The following is a 20,206-nucleotide window of genomic DNA, read 5'->3' on the forward strand; positions in this document are numbered from 1 at the left end:
GATGGTGATAGTTCATGGGGGGAAAAGAGGAAGATAGTGGTAGTTCATGGGGGGAAAAGAGGAAGAAAATGACTGTAAAACGGCGTGTGACGGTCACGTGACCCGTTGACCGTTTGTTTTAACCCCTTTGACTGACGGAAGGGGGGAAAATGGTTGTCTTTGGTAGTTGAATGTTCTATTTTGGTCGAGTTGGTAGTTTGTGGGGGCATCGTGCATTTTTTAGTAGTTCATGGGGGGAAAATGTAATTACCCCTAATAAAAAAAAAACCTAATATATTAAAAATATAAATATATAAACACTTTAAAATTAAAAGCTTAAAAAAATTAATAATATTTTTTAAAAAGAAAAGAAAAAGGGGGTGTCCTGCAAGCCACCTCTGCACAGGCCACCCCCATTTTCTTTTTTACTTTATATATATATATATATATATATATATATATATATATATATATATATATATATATATATATATATATAATGTTTTTTTTTAAGTTTTTAATTTTTTGGCTTTATATATTTAATATATTAATATTTTTTTATTAAGAGTGACCCATGTCATAATTTTATTGGTGCCGACGTGGCAAACTAACGAAATTCATCAAGTGTTTTGACAGAATTTGACTGTAGTGACTAAATTATTATTTTGACCTACTCGATTACTTTTAATTTATATATATATATATTTTGGTAGTCTTCGTGTGAAGCCCAAACAAATTTGAAGGGCTTCACAACCACCTCAAACGCAACCCCTTTTTTCGGATGTCGAAGGAACACAAGCAATAATTCTCACTTTTGCCTTTTTTTTCCTTTTTCATTTCTACTAAACAAAATGAGCTAATTTATTTTTATTATTATTATTAACTTCGCTTTCAAGACCAACAAGTAATTAAAAACATTTAAATTTCAGACAATGAGTACGACCCTGTTCCATACTATTTATAGCGCTGACACCGGAAAAAGAGGAAGAAAAAAAAAAAAAAAAAAAGCGGTGATTTTTTAAATGCATTTATGAGAAGCACCAAAAATAACAATAAAAGGTGGGAACGCTGCAAGAGTCCCGTGACTGCCTTTTAACGGTGAGAAGCTAAGAGGGGAGATGTGGCGGCAGAGCTTCATGGAAATGAAGGTTCTGCTGGCAGCTTTATGGAAAGCTCAAAAACCACTCATTTTCCTAACAAAATAGTCATTTCGTACCGGGCGAATCACCCCAAGGCTTTGAGTTTCGGCCCCTCTAAATTTTCAAAAAAAAATTTCTTCTTAATTTTAGGTATTTTTATAAAATAAACCCTTCAAAATAATTTTTTTACCTTCAAATTTTTTATATTTTTAATTTTGGGGGGGCCCAAAATTATTGTTCTAGTTCCGTCGTTGATTTCGCGTATCAATCGTAATCTAATTGTCCAAGGAATGGCTATTCCAATATTATTTCATTCTACGTTATTTTATTTTTAATAAAAGAAATTATTTATTTTCTTAAAAGAATAATCATTCTCCGTACCAAATATAACCTAATTGTTGATTTGAGTGCTCTCATTCCCTAACATAAGCCAAAAGATAAGAGCATTTACACTTAGGCTCACCAAATTATTACCACTTGGAAGGCCTGAGTTTGAATTTTGTTTCCAACCCATTTTGGGCAAAACGAATGCACTTCAAACACAACTTTTTTTTTCTTTTTTCTTTTTTTTTTTTTATACAAAACGAATTAAGATCCTCTCCATTTTTTTTTTTGAACGAAAGATTTGAGTATTTCATTGATCAAAGATTACGAGCATAAAACTCTTATATTACAAAGCATAAAACTTTGCAAAATTATAACCACATGTAATGAGGCTACATAATCATAGATATAAACAAAAATTTTACAATAAAGTATTATCTATGGTTCAAATTGAATAAAGAGTTCTTTGTTTCAAATACTGTTATTAGCTTTAGATTGTCCATTTTTTTTGTAAATTATATATATTCCAGTCTTTATATTTATTAATTATCTAAACATTCTTAAAAGTATTTTATTATTTATAAGAGCCTAGCTAGACCAATAATATAAAGCCCAAAAAAAACAAACGAAAAAGAATACCCAATTTTGGCTGCATGCCTGCAATACCCCCCCCCCCCCCAAAAAAATTGAAACTTCAAGTAATAATTTATTTTGGTACTTAATTACCAAAAGAAACAAATTAATTTTTGTTGGTTTATAGAGAGACAGGCAGGGACTGTCAGGGAAGGATCCAAACACTGCCTTACAATAAATGATAAATAAGAAAGTAATAGATAATAAAACTACCATGACAGAGAGCCAGAGGTAGTTTCTCATCAAGTTCACAGCACAACTTGCCATTCTCTGGTCTTACCTTCCCTCTTCATGCTTTTGAACGGCTTTGCCTCTTTGGCACTCTGAAACACGCGCACGGGCTTAACCGAAAAATGTTCCCATTAATCACAACCAGAATCTCTCAACCATTTCCTTTGTCCCATGAAACCCAGTAAGCAAAGTCAATGCACCGACTGTTCTGCTCCTTCTCTGAGGATCTAAGTCTCTCGGTGAGCTTTCTTTGAAACCGTTTCTGGGTCTTGATCAGCTTTGCTTTTGTGACTGTTATTCATGCATTTCTCATCTGGGTTCTGCGTTTCCTCCTTGCTATCTTTCTGTTGTTTTGGTTTTGGATAGGTGCTAAAGGAGAGGATTTTTGGTCAATGCTGAGAAAGAACGTCTTCTAACAGTGTCTGACGTGAGGAAATTATGCGTGTGTTCTCTTGGTAACTAATTGTGACATGGAATTCGGTTCTGCTCTGTGCTCGTTTTCATGCATTTTCTCATCTGTCTGTTTTCTGTTCTTTTGTTATATATTTGGCTTTTGGATAGATGCTAGCTAGAGCTGCAGAGCATTAGAATTGGTTGATCAATGCTGGGAACGAACAACCTATGAACTCAGGTAAGTACGCTTGAAGTTTTAATGGGTTGATCCGTTGATGAATGTTTATTATGTTTTGCTTTCAATTTGCCAAGTTCTTGTAAATCTTTCATGGCTATTTGTGTGTCAATTCTCATGGAGAGATAATAATCATGCTTTCAATTTCTTATGTTCTTTCTTGTCGTCTTATCAGATTTTTTTTTGTTGTGTGTGTGTGTGTGTGTTCAGAGGATCAATAGTGAAAAAAAAGAGATGGAATTTCATATTGTGGACATACCCACTAGTTCATGTTTGAAAATTTCACAAGGAGAATGATCCATTCATTGTTTATTGACATTGCTTTTGGTTTATTTTATTGGCGGCAACTTACTATTTGTTTCTCTGTGTTTTTTCACCAGCGCCGAACAAGTATATTTTTGTCTGTTGCAGGCAACCTTGCAAACGATTGGTTAGAATACTGCAAATCATGTAAGCATTCTACGAGTACTTTACTGGGATTGGAGGATTTGGTTGTTAAAATATTAGCTACATCTGACCCTTTCAATGTAATTTTCCGTCGGCAGAATATGCCTCAAGAGAGTCTGAAATCAGCAGTGTATAGATCATTTGTCACGTGCGACGATCCAAAAGGAGTTGTGGAGTGTAAGACAATGAGAAAATCAAGGCCAAGTTCTCAGAAAATGGACCATAAGATCGAAAGCCGAAGAAGTACATCAAAGAACTCAGATACATCATCCATGGCGTACAAGGCAGAGAAAGAGGAGATGCAGCAGCTCTCAAAAGGGTTCAAAAAGGACGTTAATCATAGTCCATCTTCCTTTCAACTCATGGAGGTCTCACGAGGAGTTCAGCAGCTGAACGGGATGATTGACTCATGGACTAAAGGAGTGAGATTTGATGGGCAGTCTAAAGATATTGCGCAAGATCTGTTGAAAGGAGCTCTTGATCTGCAAGAGTCTCTAATCATGCTAGGAAAGTTGCAAGAAGCGTCACAGTTTATGGCTGAGTTAGAAACGAAGCAGAATGAGAAGTCAGAAATGAGAAGAATTGATGAAGTGGGGATTGAGAGAATACAGTCAAGTGAATTTGGGCATAAAAAGCGACGGCTTTCTGCTGATGGGTCTTCAAGGGATCATCACATTGAGGAGCTTAGGAAAGTGATCAGAGACAGCTTTGCCAGGCAGAATCTATTGCCAAACCCAACCACCACTGAAGAAATGGGTTATCTTCATCTAAGAGATTTAGACTCGGCTTCAGAAATTCCTTCCACAACCTCTAGCCAGTCTTTGATGGTTCGTGCATATGATTTTGGAGCTCTACAGAAGAAGGCAAACGGCCCAAATTTGATTGCCAAGCTTATGGGTCTAGAAGATCTCCCTTCAAAACCATTGCGGACCCCTCTCCAGAAACATTTAGAGAGTGAGAGAATTTTGAATCAGCGAAGGCATGTCTTTAATATTGTTAGGCCAAGGGGAAGGAAGCCCCATTCAAATGCAGATCCAGAGCGAAGAACACTGAAGAAAATACTTGAAACCATGAAATTCAAAGGACTTCTGAAAAGCAACTCTGTCAAAGAGCTTAAGCCTCAGTACTATCATTCCAACGATTCCCATTCCAAACAAGGGTTGATTGATGAGATACCGCCCATTGTTCTTATTAAACCTTTGATGGAGGAGCTCCACACACCAGTGCTTCAGGTAGAGGAAGCTTTGAACACAAAAAAGATGCTCAGAAAACTGAAAAGAAAAGAAAAACTTCCCTCCAAAACTCACAAAGAAGGGGCTTTGAGTTCCAAGAAAATGCATAGAAAGATGGAAGCAGTAGAGACTCCAATCAAAACGCTTAGCTTAGAAGAAGGCACTAAGCATAAAGAGGTAGTTAGAAAACCAGAAGAGAAAAAAGTCAAGTCGAAAGAAAAGGCTTCAAATAAGCTGAAAGCTACTGGACCTCTAGATCAGAAACTGCAGAAAAAAGAGGCAACCGACAAGAAAGCTCATAAGATTCAAAAAGTTGTTTCCCCCAGCGGGAAACCATCAGAGATGGAGAATGTGAAAGCTAAAATTGTCTCGAAATCTGAAGATCAAGCGAAGACCTCCACAAAGCCAAGAAAGCATGAAAACGGATCAAACATCATTAACAACCAGACTAGACGACCAAGTACTATCCAAAACTCCATCTCAAAACTCCCAACAAAAACTACAATCTCTAGTTCCACTGATCAGAAAAAGAATCAGACGAAGAAGACGAATCCAGTCAGGGAGCCTATAGCAGCTAAACCAGTTGTGAGTCTTCCTTATGACAAGTCTCTATGATTCAAGCCTAATGACTTTCTGAAACTTCTGTTTGTGCTGTAAAATTTAAGTTTTACCTGTTATTGTTCTAAAAATCATTCATGTGGATTTAGAAGTATGAGAAATGCAACCTAGTAACTAAACTTTTGCCACTTGATTGACCTGTGAATGAAGAAGATTTTTTGGTTTGTGAAAATTAAGGCAGTCTTCTTCTCCACAGATCGAGAATTTTGGATCCAAAGAAGATGACAAGAGGATCAATCTTGGAAGTGAAAATTGCTCTCCAGTGATAAGAACTGACACTTCTCTTGCGGATCAACTTCCTATAGAGGAGGACAAAGATGCCTCTGAATCTCATATTGAAGGTAACATACTATAGGTTGATTATGCTATGGTCAAAATCTGAGAAGTACATGAAAGCTACTTAGAAGTACATGCATATTATATTATATTTACATTTTTAAGCCTCCCACATGTCTGGATCATAAACATGGATACATACATTAGTTAAAAAACAGATGTTTTTTCCCTTTTGGTTTGTAGACATCTGCTGCATCTAATCAGAACTAGATAAAACAAAATGATTGAGATATAATATAATGAAAGTATTATGCTTCATTGAACAACTGCAAATTTACTTTATTTAACCTTGCATCTTTCTACTCGTGAGTTTATGCAATGGAGGTGCGAATTTGAAATCCTGGTAGAAGTTCTTAGTAGTTGTGAAAGTAGCCAAGACTTTAGAGAGACTGTTATAGTTTGTCCGAGCTTGTATCCAGTAAACCTGCCATCACTTTCACACTTACGTAACTCTATTTCTTTTCAATTGTAGAGCATTGCAGCAATAGCCAGAGTTCTCTTTCTGATGTCATACCACTGAAACCCAAATATGAAATAGATGATCAAACTGCAGAGGAAGCTTACAATCACATCTTTCATAGTAGAACAGGTATCAAAAGCTTCAAAAGTGGAAATAATCTTGAAGCTTTGCTCTTGAGCAGTCCATCATTCCTCAGCCGTGCGGAGGAGCTTTTTTATCTCAATGCGAGGAATCCTTCTAGCATCAATGATTTGGTAGTAGCCAATGTCAAACTCTCTTTAGAATGTGCAAATGAACTCATTGAACGTAAAAGCCTTCGAGATTCACACACAGTCCATCCTCTGTTGCTAACGAGTGTGGGCAACTTGAGAGTGTGCATCTCAATAGATAATTTGGTGGGGGAAGTTTGTAAGGGTGTGGAAAATCTGAGAAGCTACAGCAACCTTGCTGTTGAGAGTCTTCCTGTAGATGGTATTTATGCAATGTTGGAGAGAGATATAAGTTGCAATGGAGTGGAAAATGCAATCTGGGATTTTGGTTGGAGGCATGGATTTTCTGTGGACGATGCTGAGCAAGTAGTGAATGAGATAGAGAAGCTACTTTTTGATGGGTTGATTGAGGAGGTCTTTACATAATTTGTGCTTCAGCATATTCTCTATGTTTGTTTGGGGACAGATTTGAGAGGTCAGTGTAGCAATACTGCTTTTATTTTCTCTGTATATACAATGGTGCAATGCTTTAATACAAGGCAGGATAGTTGAAAAGGGTAATTAGTATCACAAGGTTAAGATCATATTCCAATATCACGTTCTTAAGCAGTCAAATAGATATCTTCTGACAGTGGAATGTAACTTTGACTACTTATACTGATTGAGAGCCTGCAATGTGTAGCGGAAAATGTTTAAGAAAGAGGAAGTTGAGTATATTTATGGTCATTTGGAAACTTCTATATATCGAGTCGATTATTTCTCTTGAATTTTCTTGAATTCTGCAGATCAATTTGTTCATTCTGTTCTTGGTAAGTACAAATGTATTTGGATTCAGTTTTTCTTCAAGTTCCAGGAATAATCTAGTCTCTGAAAACAATATATTTCCGGTAAAAGTGAGAGAAAAATGCTTCAAGGGTCCTGAGGTTTCATCTTTTATCAAATCATGGACTCTCTCAGGTCCACGCCAATATCAAATAACTGCATCCATTCTCCTTCTGTCAATTTTTTTTAATTACTTCAATTTTTTATTTTTTTTTTCAAAAAAAAAAGGTGATATCTTGCAAGATATACTGCAACTACATACCATACTTTGCATCCAAACAACTCTTTAGATATTGAAAAACTATTACGTGCTTAATTATTCAAACACGTAACAGATAAATAAGGGTAGTTCAAATAACAGAAATACCTCTCAAATCAATTCAAGAGCCGAATATTAATAATTTTGCTTCATTTATTTATCAACCCAATAAGTTTATATAAAGTGACAAAGAAATGTAATAAATATAAACTACTCTTATTAGGGTTTTCACGTGGAAAACAGTTTTCCCAATGACGTATTGGACTTAAGATTTTGTTTAGAAAAATCATTCCGTCTTCTTTGCTCATGACTCTGACGGTCATTGAGAAAAACAAATTTAATCTGTTTATTTTACTGAAAAATAATAAATAAATAAATCCTTTTAGCCCCAATTAAGTCCTCTGAATCGTCCATTTGACCTCCATATGCCGTGATAAAGATTATGTTATAAAAGGTCACGGAAGCTAACTGTGTCTTCTTCCGTATGACTTGGTGCAATGACTTCTGGGTAGTGCCACCTATTCAACGTTCAATAATATATACGTTGAATCTCACCACTTTTTGTGGAATATTTAATGACACAGATAATATTCCAATTCAGAATCTTTTGTATCAAAATTTAAGTTGATAAAAAAAAAATAATAATAAATAATAATTTAATAATTTAATTAATATTCTAATATTACATCCAAGTTCGCAGGCATTAAGAAGAAGCTGGCCTAGCGAAAGTGACAAGATTCCTACAGCACATGGTGACGCGCGATGGTTATCACCATGAACATGAACTTTGACTACAGAAAAGTGATAGTTAACCCAAAACAATGGCAATTAAACAGAGAGCAGATAATTTAGCTCTTAATTCTAATAAAACTACAGAGAGGCATATTTGGGGCACAGCTGCATTCATCCAGAAGATCGATAGTGACTGTTTCACTACTAGTCTACCGTCTATACAAAGTAGCATCATACTTAATCTAATTATGTAAAAGAAGATTAATCCACTACCATAATATCATTTATTGCCCCTAGCCCTAGGATTCTCTCTCTCTCTCTCTCTCTCTCTCTCTCCCTCCCTCCCTCTATATATATATATATATATATGAATTTAAGAAGAGGCTCCCTTGAAGATAAGGAAATTGAGGGTCTCCAGAGCAAAATACATGAAAGTCCCTGGTGTATGAGTGAAGAAACAGCCAAAATTTGAACCAACCACACATTGCCATCCACACCCATGAATCTTATCAAACTCCTGAAAGCACAGAACCCGTGAAGAACATTATATGTAAGTGCATACAAAAGTCGCAAAATTTAGCTTTTCTCAAAAAAAAAAAAAAAAAAAAAAGGAAAATAAAATAATCAACACCTTCTTGATATGGGCAGCAATCGAGATGCAATCAACAACATCATAGAGATCAAGAGCCTGAGAAGCACAAGCCATGGCCTGAATCTGCATCTTCTCCGGCATGTCTGTTTCCTTAATAGTAGCTTTTCCTTCCAACATCTTTTCACTCTTTTTTCAGAACCCCAGAAATGATTCTCTGAATATGATATGAAAGGTATCTAAATACAAGTATCTATGGCCGACCAGAAGCTTCCCTATCTCCTCCACAGTGATGGCCCAAAGGGTCTGATTTATAAGCCGAGGAGAACTTTGAGGAAGGCACGTAGACCAACTTTTTTGGTCACTTATTTTTGTCTGCATCCGCCTCTTTTCCGCCCATCATAAATTACCTTCCAGAGCTGGGAAGGTGAACAAATAAAACAAAATTGTACGCTGTTATGGATAATTATAGAAAATAGACCACTGGAATAAAGAGATTTTTGAGATTTTAATTTTATAACAAATCATAACTTCTAAAATTTGCATTTTTAAATACACATCCCAACCTCTATTTTTTTCAAAAGAATTTATAAGCAGGATACTTCCCGTAATTACATTTTTTTTTTTTTTTTTACACTTTCCGTAATCACTTGAATTTTATAACAAATTGTAACTTCAAAGGTCCGTTTGGTTCTGCAATTTCAAGATGTGCGATTCTTAAAAAATAGTGATTTCAAAATTTGAAAATCTTTGAATCGGTCTGCTGTGTAACATTCTCATTGCCGTCTTGTAGACTTTGGATTTGGCAGCTGTGTTAGATTCTGTTTGCCGTTGTTGCACAACACCGACTATACACATTCACATTGGACACATCATGCCTCTTTCACGCGAGCCAAACTTGGGTTGGGCTGCACAGGATCCTGTAGTTTTTTCAATATTTTAAATTTTTCATGAGAAAAAAAAAAAAAAAAAAAAAAAGAACCTTTAGTATCGATCTTGCCAGGCAATAGAGCTACAAAAGCTGATATGGGTACTTGGGAAGCTACCCAAAAAGAAAAGGATAGCTGCAGATCAAATGACTTTTTGATGCATAAATCCTGGGACAAGCCATTCCAATTAGATAAACACAGCTCCTGGGAACAGCAAGGGTGAAGATTGAACTGGCAGTGGCATACTGACACCCACCGCAGCAGGAACAGCAGTACTGATGACATGATGAAGGAGGTGAGATTTAGATTACCATAGCTGGTTCTTGTACGGGGAAAACATGGTGCCTGATTCTCTTTCGACTTCCAAAGTTCTTTTACTTGGGTTGCTTACCAGCATCTCAAAAGTATACACTTCCAAATATATATAAGAATTTAGCAGGTGCATAATCACACCATTTAGTGAACATTGAATACATACTACTGGCTTCCTTTTATCTACAAAATCGGATTAATGTCCAAGGAAGTTTAGTGAATATCCCCCAATGGAAATTAGGGTACACAAAGTGAAGGGAAATTTAAGCAAGTTTAACAGGGGGGGAAAAGAAATTGAAAAAGACAAACAGCCTATCAGCCTGAATTATCATAAACCAAACTATATTTCCAAGCAAACACTAAATTCTATATTCCACATGGCAACCAATGTTACATAAGCCGTCGAAATCTGAAACTGCATTGACCACAGATTGACAATCTAATCCTGCCTTTTCAACAGATTGATTCTGTGATTACCCCAACTGAATTTGTACCAAAGGAATAAACAAACAACTTCACTACATCTAAACTCTTCAATCTCAGCTTCTGTCGGGTCTAATTCTATCACCTGGCATAACACGTGAATCCAGTGTTGACAGGATCTGAGGCATCGACATGCCGCCAGACACAACGATTTCTGCAATTAAAGAACAAAGGGGATATCACATCTACCTATATTAATAGCAAGAGTAATGAAATAAAATTTTCTTTTTAAACTCATTACAGGACCCCTATCTATCATTAATGGGAAACCCCCCCTGTAGAGTAAAGGTATCTTCATTTTCAAATCCTTTCTTGTCCTATGCTGCATGGACAGCAAGGACTTTAGGGTGAAATTAGGAGAAAGTTCCAGACTGGGTCTAGTCACAACACAGGCCATAAGGTGATACCGGGCCGACAGCAATTCACTTTCTCTGTCCACATTTAAAACATAAAATAACAACTAAAGAAATGAATTCCTTACCAATTCCTTCACGGACTGATAAATTTGGTCTAATAACATCCTTGGTATTGACCAAAAATATATCACCAATGTAAAGATGGTTTGTCGGAACATAGACACAGCATAGCTCCTCCTCTCCAGAATAGTTCTGCATTAATTAAAAAAAATTATAAATTCTGTTTGAATTTCTGATAAGCACAGATCAGTTAGTCAGTTATTCAATATTCTATTCTTTCACAGCTTTCAACTCGTGGAAGACAAGCTTCATTGACATAAGCGACCATGGATCAATGATGATTTTTCCCTAGAGATACACTTAAGCGACCATAGACTAATGACAATTTTCCCCTAGGGATACACTTAAGCGACCATGGACTAATGACGATTTTTCCCTAGCGATACACTTGAATCATTGACATATCCAATGTCCCCAGCTCTAAAAGCTATGTTCAATATAATATAACATACAAAATATAGTTCTAGAGACATAAAACAGACAGTTCAGATCAGTTCATAACTGGGGCAAAGACTGTAAAACTAAAACAAATGACTGATATTGCATGTGTGAAGTTTCTCAGTCTGAGAGAGTTGTTTTTCTTAAACCAGAGAAGGTACACATTAAAGGAAACCTCCAGGGTACCAGTGGCACACAGACACACTCACGTGGCCTTTTTGAAGGAGAAACAAGAGTCAACCATTAGTCTGCAGGCAATAGGCAATTGTCCTAAACAAAGTTGGAGAGTAACAGAATCAAGATCGGAGATTCAGCTGGGTACGAGCAGCAGGCAATTGTGGTTTGTTAGAGTAAAGCATGATAAGAAACAACAATACTATACATTAATGTAGCTTTTGCAACATCTAGTTTATGCAAACAAATAAATACTATGCCAAGAAATAGTTTTAGCACACAAGCAGGGCAGAACCACCCCCGCCTTTGGGGGGTCCCAGGCCTCACAAAATTGTAGCAATGCCACAAAAAAATTGAAAATTTATACTAAATTTTATGTATTTTTATGAATGGACCCCCCAAAATTAATTTTTACCTCCAAAATTTTTAATTTTGTCCCCCCCCCCTCCTAATATTCTAGTTCCGCCCCTGCACAAGTCATATTGAGGTGAAGAACCAGACTGAAAAACGCCTCTATCCAAATCAACACAACCCAAATTGATTTGGTCTATTGAATTCACTTCTGCAGAGTGTCACACCCTAAGCACAATCCCCAGAGTCAATGTAATATTTTTTTTTTTAATAAGTAATAAACTGGTCTAATTAAAAACGTGAAGTGCCCCTAAGTACACCAGAAGTATATAAAAGAAAGCACCTAACTAGAAAGCGAAAAAGAAGCAGCCCAAAAAAATAAAGAAACCCTCAAAACCACAAGCCCTCAAACCCGAACCCTCAAGAAGCACACCCTACTAGAGGATGCGCTTGTATCACGAAAATCAAAATCTCCCCCCCAAAGAAAGTCCTCTTCAAAGGCATTCATAATCGCCAAGGACGAATCCTCGATCACCCTGGAATCATCACCCTTTTCAACAAAAGGAGTGGCCGGAGTCGATGAAGACACAACCGTCTCTAAAAGCAAGGTATGAGTGGTTGAAGCTTTCCCCGCCGAACTCGAGTTAAGAAACCCCCGTCGAAGGAAGCCCTTCATCAAAGAAGAAGGCTTAACAAAGCCCTTCATCCCGATTTACCCCTCTTGCAAGGTTCAAATCTGGAAGCATTGCCGATGCTTCCTTGACTGAAAAAAACTTAGACTTTTCCTTGGGGCTGATACCGGAGCTCAACAGACCCAACGCCATTACTAACTGTTCCCGAAGATGGCCCCTCAGACCTGAGGGAACCTTCCAGAGACGCTAAAGACAGCATCCCCTTTGCCGTAGCAAAGAACCCATCAGCAGCAATCAAAGGATCAAGAGAGGAAGTCGGCAAGGGAGGAAAGACAAACCTTGGAGCAGCAGAATCACTCCTACCGGCGAAAGCATACCTCACCTGAGAAGACTCATTCTGGCGGACTTCTGACAGACCTAGAACCACCCAAGAAACAGCCACCGAAGTCGTCTCCAGCCGAAGAGAAACCGTCAGACACTTCGTTGAGACGAGACCCGCATCAAGGTCTGAACCCGGACCCTTAAATTCAGAGATTTCCAACGTCTCTTTGAAACTGAGTTTAGACATGAACCGGCCTAAACAAAACCCTTTAACCTTATGGCCTAGACCGAACCCACCAAACCGATCCAAAAACTTTCCCACAACCCGGTCCACAACTAAGTTGAACCTGGCGAATATCTTCCTCCACGTACCCAAATTCAAACTCGAATTTGTCATCCTTGCAAAGCCTGCCGAGCCTCAAGCAGAGAGGCCAACATCGAGCACCTTCTTACCCAACAAACGCAGAAACTTCGCCTTAACCATCGGACCAAGCAAAGGTATCTCCAAAACAGAGCAATCCACTGCCGATCTCACCTCACATTCTTCAGACCTCACTGCCGGAAGGATATCAAAAGCACGCGGCTCCGCCAACGAAGCCAGCAGCCTGGACTGACATAATGGCACCGACCGCACCACCTCTACAAACGACGATGGAAAACCACCCACAATGGGCATCACCGTCGCATCAGGGCATGATCCCAACCTCACCACCTCTGTAAACGAGGGCTCCATCTCCTCCTTCCCACCCTCCTTCTCCGCCAAAAACAAAGACCCACCCCCGCTCCCTACCGTAGCAAAAAAAAGTAGTCTTTTGCCTTCCTTAGCTTACCGGCAAATTTGTGCCTGCCCCACCCTCCACGCACGATCAGAACCTTCAACCCCTCCCTGAAAGATTTGACAAACTCTTTACCTCCAGGGAAACCAAAAAGAGCCTCCATCGTCGAAGATAGCCAATCGGTACACTGGTTGCTCAGGGGGATCTCACCGAAGAACCCTTCCCTTTTTTCTTTCACCTGCAGTACCGATGCCCCATCCAAAATTGAGAGCACAAAGGATTTTGCCTCCACTAAGAACCTCCTTTCCATCTTAAGGCACGCCTAAACTCAGTGCTCCACAAGAAAGGAAAACCAGGTTGAGACCTAGCGGGACGTGCCTACACGGGCCACCGCTAGGGCAAACTAGAGGGGGCGCTTATTCTCTCACACAGAGAGATGGAGAGAGGACCAAAGTTAACTAGACATTTTTTTATGACTTGGATTCTTAATAAGAATTGAACTCCTGATGAGACTTGAACTTATGGGCTTTAACTACAAAACCTAAATGAAATAACTAATGGAACCTCTAAATAAATTCCTACAAATACATTACAACCCAAAAAAATTTGATGCACCAATAGTACAATTTAGGTCTAAAAAGATAAAATCACAAAAATAACCTGGACTCCTAAAAGTAAATAAAATAAATTTAAATAATTAGTATGCATGCCCACAAATTTACGAAGGATTGAGGCAAATGTGGGGAGACAGTAGTTTCACAACACTATAGATAATGTTCAATGAAAAATTGATAATCTCACAGCATAGATTATTTTCAAACCTGGAGGATGACAGATGAAGTGATGAAGCCAAAAGCATATTCACCAATACGTGGATGCCTGATTATGGCTACTTCCTTAAAGGCTTGTGTGTTTTGATCTGTAATAATAAACATATTGGTATATAATTATCCAATCAAAACTTATTACATTAACACATGGGTAAGAAAATGAGCACAAGCCACACCTGGTGAGATGGCAGCGCTAATTTGCTTGGAGGCATTGTAGATATGACGAACAAATGGCATCCGTTTGATAAACCACTCACCAAGCCCAAGGACAGATGCACCCAACCATGACGACATGAACACCCCCACCAAGAAGATGAATGTTATAGAAGTTACAAATCCAAGACCTGTCCAAGAAGTATAAGCAAATGAAAACTTCAATAAGATGAAGAAGTTTCATTCATTTTGATAAACACAGTAATAGTTACAGAAGCGTATTTTCAGATCCATGAGAAAACTGCTTAATGTGTGAAGCTAGACAGCCACCTCATGAAATGAACAATTTAAAAACCCCTCAAAGGTACATGTTGTACTTAGTTAAGCTTCCTAACCCCTTAATCTAAACACAACAAAAGATATGACCAACGAGAGCAGGATACTTTCACAGGACAAACAGTCTGTTTGCTCTCCTTTTCTTTTACCCCACAGAATCCACAACAAATTTAGCAATAAATATCTCATAAAAAAGAGAATCAGTGTGAGAAATGTTGATGAAATAGCGTTTAAATTAATTTCATGCATTTTGAACTCACTTTCAAAGAAGAATGTAAACAGTCACAATATAAATGTGTGACATTTACAAAATTATTTATAAAATAGAGTTTCTGCATGTGCTCAATCAACAAAAGCATCTAAGAGCAATTGACAACCTAAGTAACTAGAATCTCGCACGATTATAAAGGAAAAATAATTTTCTCAGAGTGTCTTTTCTTTTTGATGATATTTTCTCATAGTAGTCTTCACTCTGTATAAGCCAGACAACACAAGCTGCCTCATAAAACCAATTCCCAGTGGTGATTGATTAATACATCTCATACACATTTACCAACGCGCAAAAAAATGGAAGAAAAAAATGATTTCTCAGTAAATATGCTTACCAAATATATCAATTCCAAGTTGAGCATAGATAGGAGAGAAAAAGCCATCCACAAAGTGAATAAACCACCATGTTATGTAGAAAGTAATTGCTATTGGAAATAGGATGACACTGCAAAACAGCTACAAGTAAGCATCTAATAATCTAATAGCAGAATGCACAATAAGCACACATCTTAAAAGTAAGCCACAGCCACAAAAGTACAGCTTTATAATGGTTGGATACCATATAATTAAAGAATTTATGAAATGAAGAACACCACACAACATATAGTTTGCCAAGTACAATTCCATGCTCTAAAATCTAGTATCAGAAACTGAAGCTACTATAATTCTAAGTTCATCTAGTAGGAAGGCAGTCTTATTTAATAAAGAAACAACTTTTTTTTTTTGATAAGTGCAAAATTTACTAAAAAAACAGTATCTCACTGAAGGGTATCTCTATCAAATTATAAACAGTATCTTTCAGAAAAACTGAACTACGAACTCTAGGTTATATTCAAAGCATTCAATCTTCCAATATACCAAATTTAAAATGCTTCAAACTTCTAAGAGAACTTCCAAAAACCAAGAATCTCTCTAAATTTACCAATTTATTAACATAATCAAACACGTTGGAAGAAGAATTTCTTGGCTGGAACACATTTAGGAGTTCTCCCTTGACTCTATCAATTTTTTTTGAATCATGGAATTCTCTCCCAAAGCTTCAGAACTAATGACTCTATAGAAAAATCAAAAGTTACCAACTTTTACACGAATTTTCAAGTTGATAAGATTGGTCAAGTGGTCTCAGTTGGAGAGGGGATTGCACGTGTTTATGGATTAAAAGAGATTCAAGCTCGGGAAATGGTTGAATTTTCCTGCGGTGTAAAAGGAATAGCCTTGAATCTTAAGAATGAGAATGTAGGAATTGTTGTCTTTGGTAGTGATACCGCCATTAAAGAAGGAGATCTTGTCAAGCGCATTGGCTCTAATGTGGATGTTCCTGCGGGAAAGGCTACGCTAGGGCGTGTGGTCGACGCCTTGGGAGTACCAATTGATGGAAGAGGGGCTCTAAGCGATCACGAGCAAAGACATGTCGAAGAGAAATCCCCTTTATGGTATAGTGTACTTAGCAAAGCAAAGGCCTTAGTCTTCGGCCTTTAGTACTCCTACGAGTAACCTCCATGGCTACATAGCACTTTTCTCACCAAGGTAACAGTGTGGGTTTCCCTATTGTGGGATTGAATCCTTTCTCTTATTCCCGTCCATGGAGTTAGACAAGAATAAGGTTAATAATTTGCAACAAAATACCCAAGGAGTTATGGTCCAAAACCCTCTCATCAAGAAAGATATCCAAGCAGTTGTCCTGCATGAGATCTACTATCTCCATATCCATATCATCAAGGATTCTTCCAACATAAAGATTCCAAGATAACCCCTCAAAGGGAAAAATAGCAAGGTTACAGACGATTTATGATCGATATAGATGATAAGTGCAACTGTACAGTAAAAAATAACTGAAGTCCCAAACTGAGAGAAGGTGGCAAGTTGTTTTCCCCTTAGTTCCAGTTAATTTCTTTCAGCCCGAACCTTAAACAATCATTTAATGGCCAAGATTGTTAAATTCCAGAGGAACCACCGAACCATTTGAAACTAATTCCCAGAACACAGTCTATAACATTTGATGTTTGAAAAAGGAACAATTAAAATGCCATGGCAAACAATTTCAAGATAAGACTATGATTATATCATGAACAATTACTCCACAACAGTTAATATTTGAATTTATACCAAAAGATTCCGTCATTTATAAAATATTGTCCTGATAAACCAACAGGAAGAAGAAAAGAATTCCATAACATCAAGTATTGAATATGTGTGCCTTAGGAACCTATGAGTGTATGCTAAGCATATGCAATGAGTGTGTTGTCCATGTGTTTGATATGAAATTTAGAAGGAGAAAAAGAAGAAAGATTTGCGCACCATCCAGTCATGAACTTTTTTGAAGCCCAGCTCCTAACAACTTTGTAAAAGGTCTACAAAGTGAATAAATTATACAAAAATTGTCAGACGAATGCTAATGCTATATAGGAACAAAAAAATGCAGCCATTCAAAGCAGTAAGACAAAAAAAGATGTTGGAGAAACTACTACAGTTAGGATAAGTCAATTTGTGGAACCCATTTGTGAATACAAAATGAACCTTACTGTCCTCAGACAGATGTTCTAATGCCAAGCAAATCACATAAAGTTGTTCAATGTCCATTGAATTTCCACACACACCCAAATTCAACCATTTCAGTTGCTAAAAAAACTCGTTCTACCCAGAGATACAGCCTGATTCAGCACAAACCTCAGAAATGATTATTATTAGAACAATGGCCATCCGATTCAATCAAAACTAGCTGACAATTTAAGCAACTAAGTCTAAGTTGAACTCATTTTATTCATGAGCCATTTAAAGCATTAAGACTACTACTGAAATCGGCAATAAAAGAAGCTCTAATCCAAAATAATCGGAAATACAGGTCGACGGAGACCGAAAGTAAATTAGAGAACCTCCACGCAAACTGAAAAGCAATACAAATAAAGCACAATCCGAACAGGAACTCCAAATTTTCCGTGACTTTCTAGGGAAGCAAACACAGCACAATCACAATCAAAGATTAAAAAACCCTGGAGCAGCGGAAGAAAACGAGAGATCACCTCTCGGCCGGCGTGGTGAGAAGACGATGAAGACGAGGAGGGCTTGGAGGACGCTTCGTCGCCCGCCGAGTCGGCCACCGGGATGAGAAGCTCGCGATCTCTCTCTCTGCTGGCCATCACGATCGCCGATTTTTCGTCGCCCATCATAACACGGAAAGCGACGCCGTGTCGATAATTCAAAACGCTCCACGCCCACCGTAACCGTTCCAGTCAACGAGCGGAGAAGAGAGAAAAAGAGGTTCCAGATGAGCAACAAGTCTCAGAAATCTCCTCCTAATCTTGTTGCTTTTCTTTTTGTTTTATTTTCTTTGTTTCAAAAGCTTGAAATTATGTGGGGTTGGGTCGTGGGATTAATAAATAAATAAAGAATCAAATAATAAAGAATACAAAAATAATGTTGATTTGGGTAAGCATGTGAGGACTTCGAGAAAATTCGTCTCGTGGCACCAATTTAAGCGGCGGATTAAGCAACTAATCACAATGGTTATTTGTAGTGTGCTGTCAGGAGTGCTTGATGATCTGTCGCCAGATTTACAAATGGTAATATGGTATTTTTGTATTGGGGCATGATTCCTGCACAACCGTTGTGCAGGATTCAAGAAACATGGATAGATTTCACATGGTGAGTTTCATCGTATGAGTTTAACGTGGGACTTACTTCATGTCTCTTATCTCTTGCATAATAGTTGACTTTTTTGTTTTGTATAGGTTTTAAGATTTTTTTACTTTTTGGTAAGTTTTAAGATATTTCTACTTATTACTAAAATTATTGCTTGTTGTTACAGTCTACAGCTGTCCACCAAAAATGTTACTACTTTTACCACCACAATGACTCCCATATTTTGTATGATAGTATATGGAGCCATGTGCTTTTATTGGCATTCCCTTTATTTATGTCACCCATATTATATCCAAAGTTATTACCATGGTTTCTCTCTTTTATTTCATGGATTTTGGCTCACATTCTGTAAATTTTTCAATGGAGATCTGTTGTTAAGAAATGGATTGCCAAGATTGCAAAATTACAGTAAAAGTCAACTTATTTTTTCATTAGAAGCAATCATGTCCATATTTGATTGTGTATGTATTAGCTTGGTCATATTAATTTTATTTTTATTTTTTATTTTGAAAATTTTATTTTTTGGTACCTGAGTTTCAATTTGTATCATAAATGACACCTATATTTTGGAAAAAGACCAAATTAGTACCTCAGTCAAATTTTTCATCCAAAAACTAACGGTCCGCCACATCACTGCCACTTAGCACCACTAGGAACACGACACTTGTCTCTTGCAACATGTCAACACCCATATAATTGCCAAATCACCCACATCTTTAAAAATAAATAATAAATGATTGAAAAAAAAAAAAAAAAAAAGAAGAAGAAGAAGAAGAAGAAGAAGAAGAGGGATGGCTCTTGGCCAACTCAGAGGCAGAAAGAAAAAAATAAAATAAAATAAAATAAAAATTATGGGTTTTGGCCACCCCCAGGCTGCCCAGCCTAGGGGTAGCTGAACCATCCATGTGGCCCTTGGGGCTTGAATTTCTTAAACCCTCTAAAATTGAGGTGCCCAAGCACCCCCATAGTGGCCAAACGAGGTGGCTCATTCACCTTCTTCTTTCTTTTTTTTTTAAAAAAAAAATTTATTATTTTTAATTAATTTTTAAAGATGTGGGTGATTTGACAATTATATGAGTGCTGACGTGTCGTAAGGGATAAGTGTCGTGTTCTTAGTGATGCTAAGTAACAGTGACGTAGCGATCTGTTAGTTTTTGGACGTAAAACTTGACTGAGGTACTAATTTAGTCTTTTCTCAAAACGGAGATACCATCTGTGATACGAATTAAAATTCAGATACCAAAAAATAAAGTTTTCAAAACTCATATACTAAAAACGTATTTAACCAAAAAAAAAAAAAAAAATCCTATATCTTTAATAATGCTATTCAAGAGGCCAATGTCCTTTTATTGCTGGTAATTGCTCAATTAGCTCAAAAAAAAAAAAAAAAAAAAAAAAAAAAAAAAAAAAAAAGGGTCCTATATTAGCTAAATGAGTACTCACTTGTA

At 37.2% G+C, this 20,206-nt stretch overlaps 3 protein-coding genes across 4 annotated transcripts; 1 reads left to right on the top strand and 2 right to left on the bottom strand.

Moving 5' to 3' along the window:
- Positions 1–2,269: 2,269 nt before the first annotated feature.
- Positions 2,270–7,003, top strand: LOC133856587 (uncharacterized). Of its 2 annotated transcripts, none has more exons than XM_062291647.1 (7): positions 2,270–2,545; positions 2,673–2,761; positions 2,868–2,937; positions 3,315–3,384; positions 3,480–5,198; positions 5,428–5,572; positions 6,040–7,003. In XM_062291647.1, exons 5-7 carry the CDS (start codon positions 3,483–3,485, stop codon positions 6,660–6,662), a joined length of 2,484 nt encoding a protein of 827 aa, XP_062147631.1. In that variant the 5' UTR covers positions 2,270–2,545; positions 2,673–2,761; positions 2,868–2,937; positions 3,315–3,384; positions 3,480–3,482; the 3' UTR covers positions 6,663–7,003. The 2 variants fall into 2 exon arrangements, with proteins under 2 accessions (XP_062147631.1, XP_062147632.1); XM_062291648.1 differs by having other exon boundaries at positions 3,346–3,384.
- A 953-nt stretch (positions 7,004–7,956) lies between these two features.
- Positions 7,957–9,038, bottom strand: LOC133856589 (uncharacterized). Its single transcript, XM_062291650.1, has 2 exons — positions 8,681–9,038; positions 7,957–8,566 (listed from the first exon to the last, which is right to left on the bottom strand). Exons 1-2 carry the CDS (start codon positions 8,816–8,818, stop codon positions 8,423–8,425), a joined length of 282 nt encoding a protein of 93 aa, XP_062147634.1. The 5' UTR covers positions 8,819–9,038; the 3' UTR covers positions 7,957–8,422.
- A 1,166-nt stretch (positions 9,039–10,204) lies between these two features.
- On the bottom strand, positions 10,205–18,464 carry LOC133856588 (protein CONTINUOUS VASCULAR RING 1-like). Its single transcript, XM_062291649.1, has 7 exons — positions 18,140–18,464; positions 17,418–17,470; positions 15,455–15,564; positions 14,537–14,704; positions 14,352–14,449; positions 10,844–10,970; positions 10,205–10,516 (listed from the first exon to the last, which is right to left on the bottom strand). Exons 1-7 carry the CDS (start codon positions 18,284–18,286, stop codon positions 10,419–10,421), a joined length of 801 nt encoding a protein of 266 aa, XP_062147633.1. The 5' UTR covers positions 18,287–18,464; the 3' UTR covers positions 10,205–10,418.
- Positions 18,465–20,206: the final 1,742 nt, after the last annotated feature.

The sequence above is a fragment of the Alnus glutinosa genome, chromosome 14 (assembly GCF_958979055.1).
Source record: "Alnus glutinosa chromosome 14, dhAlnGlut1.1, whole genome shotgun sequence".
Taxonomy (NCBI): Eukaryota; Viridiplantae; Streptophyta; class Magnoliopsida; order Fagales; family Betulaceae; genus Alnus; species Alnus glutinosa.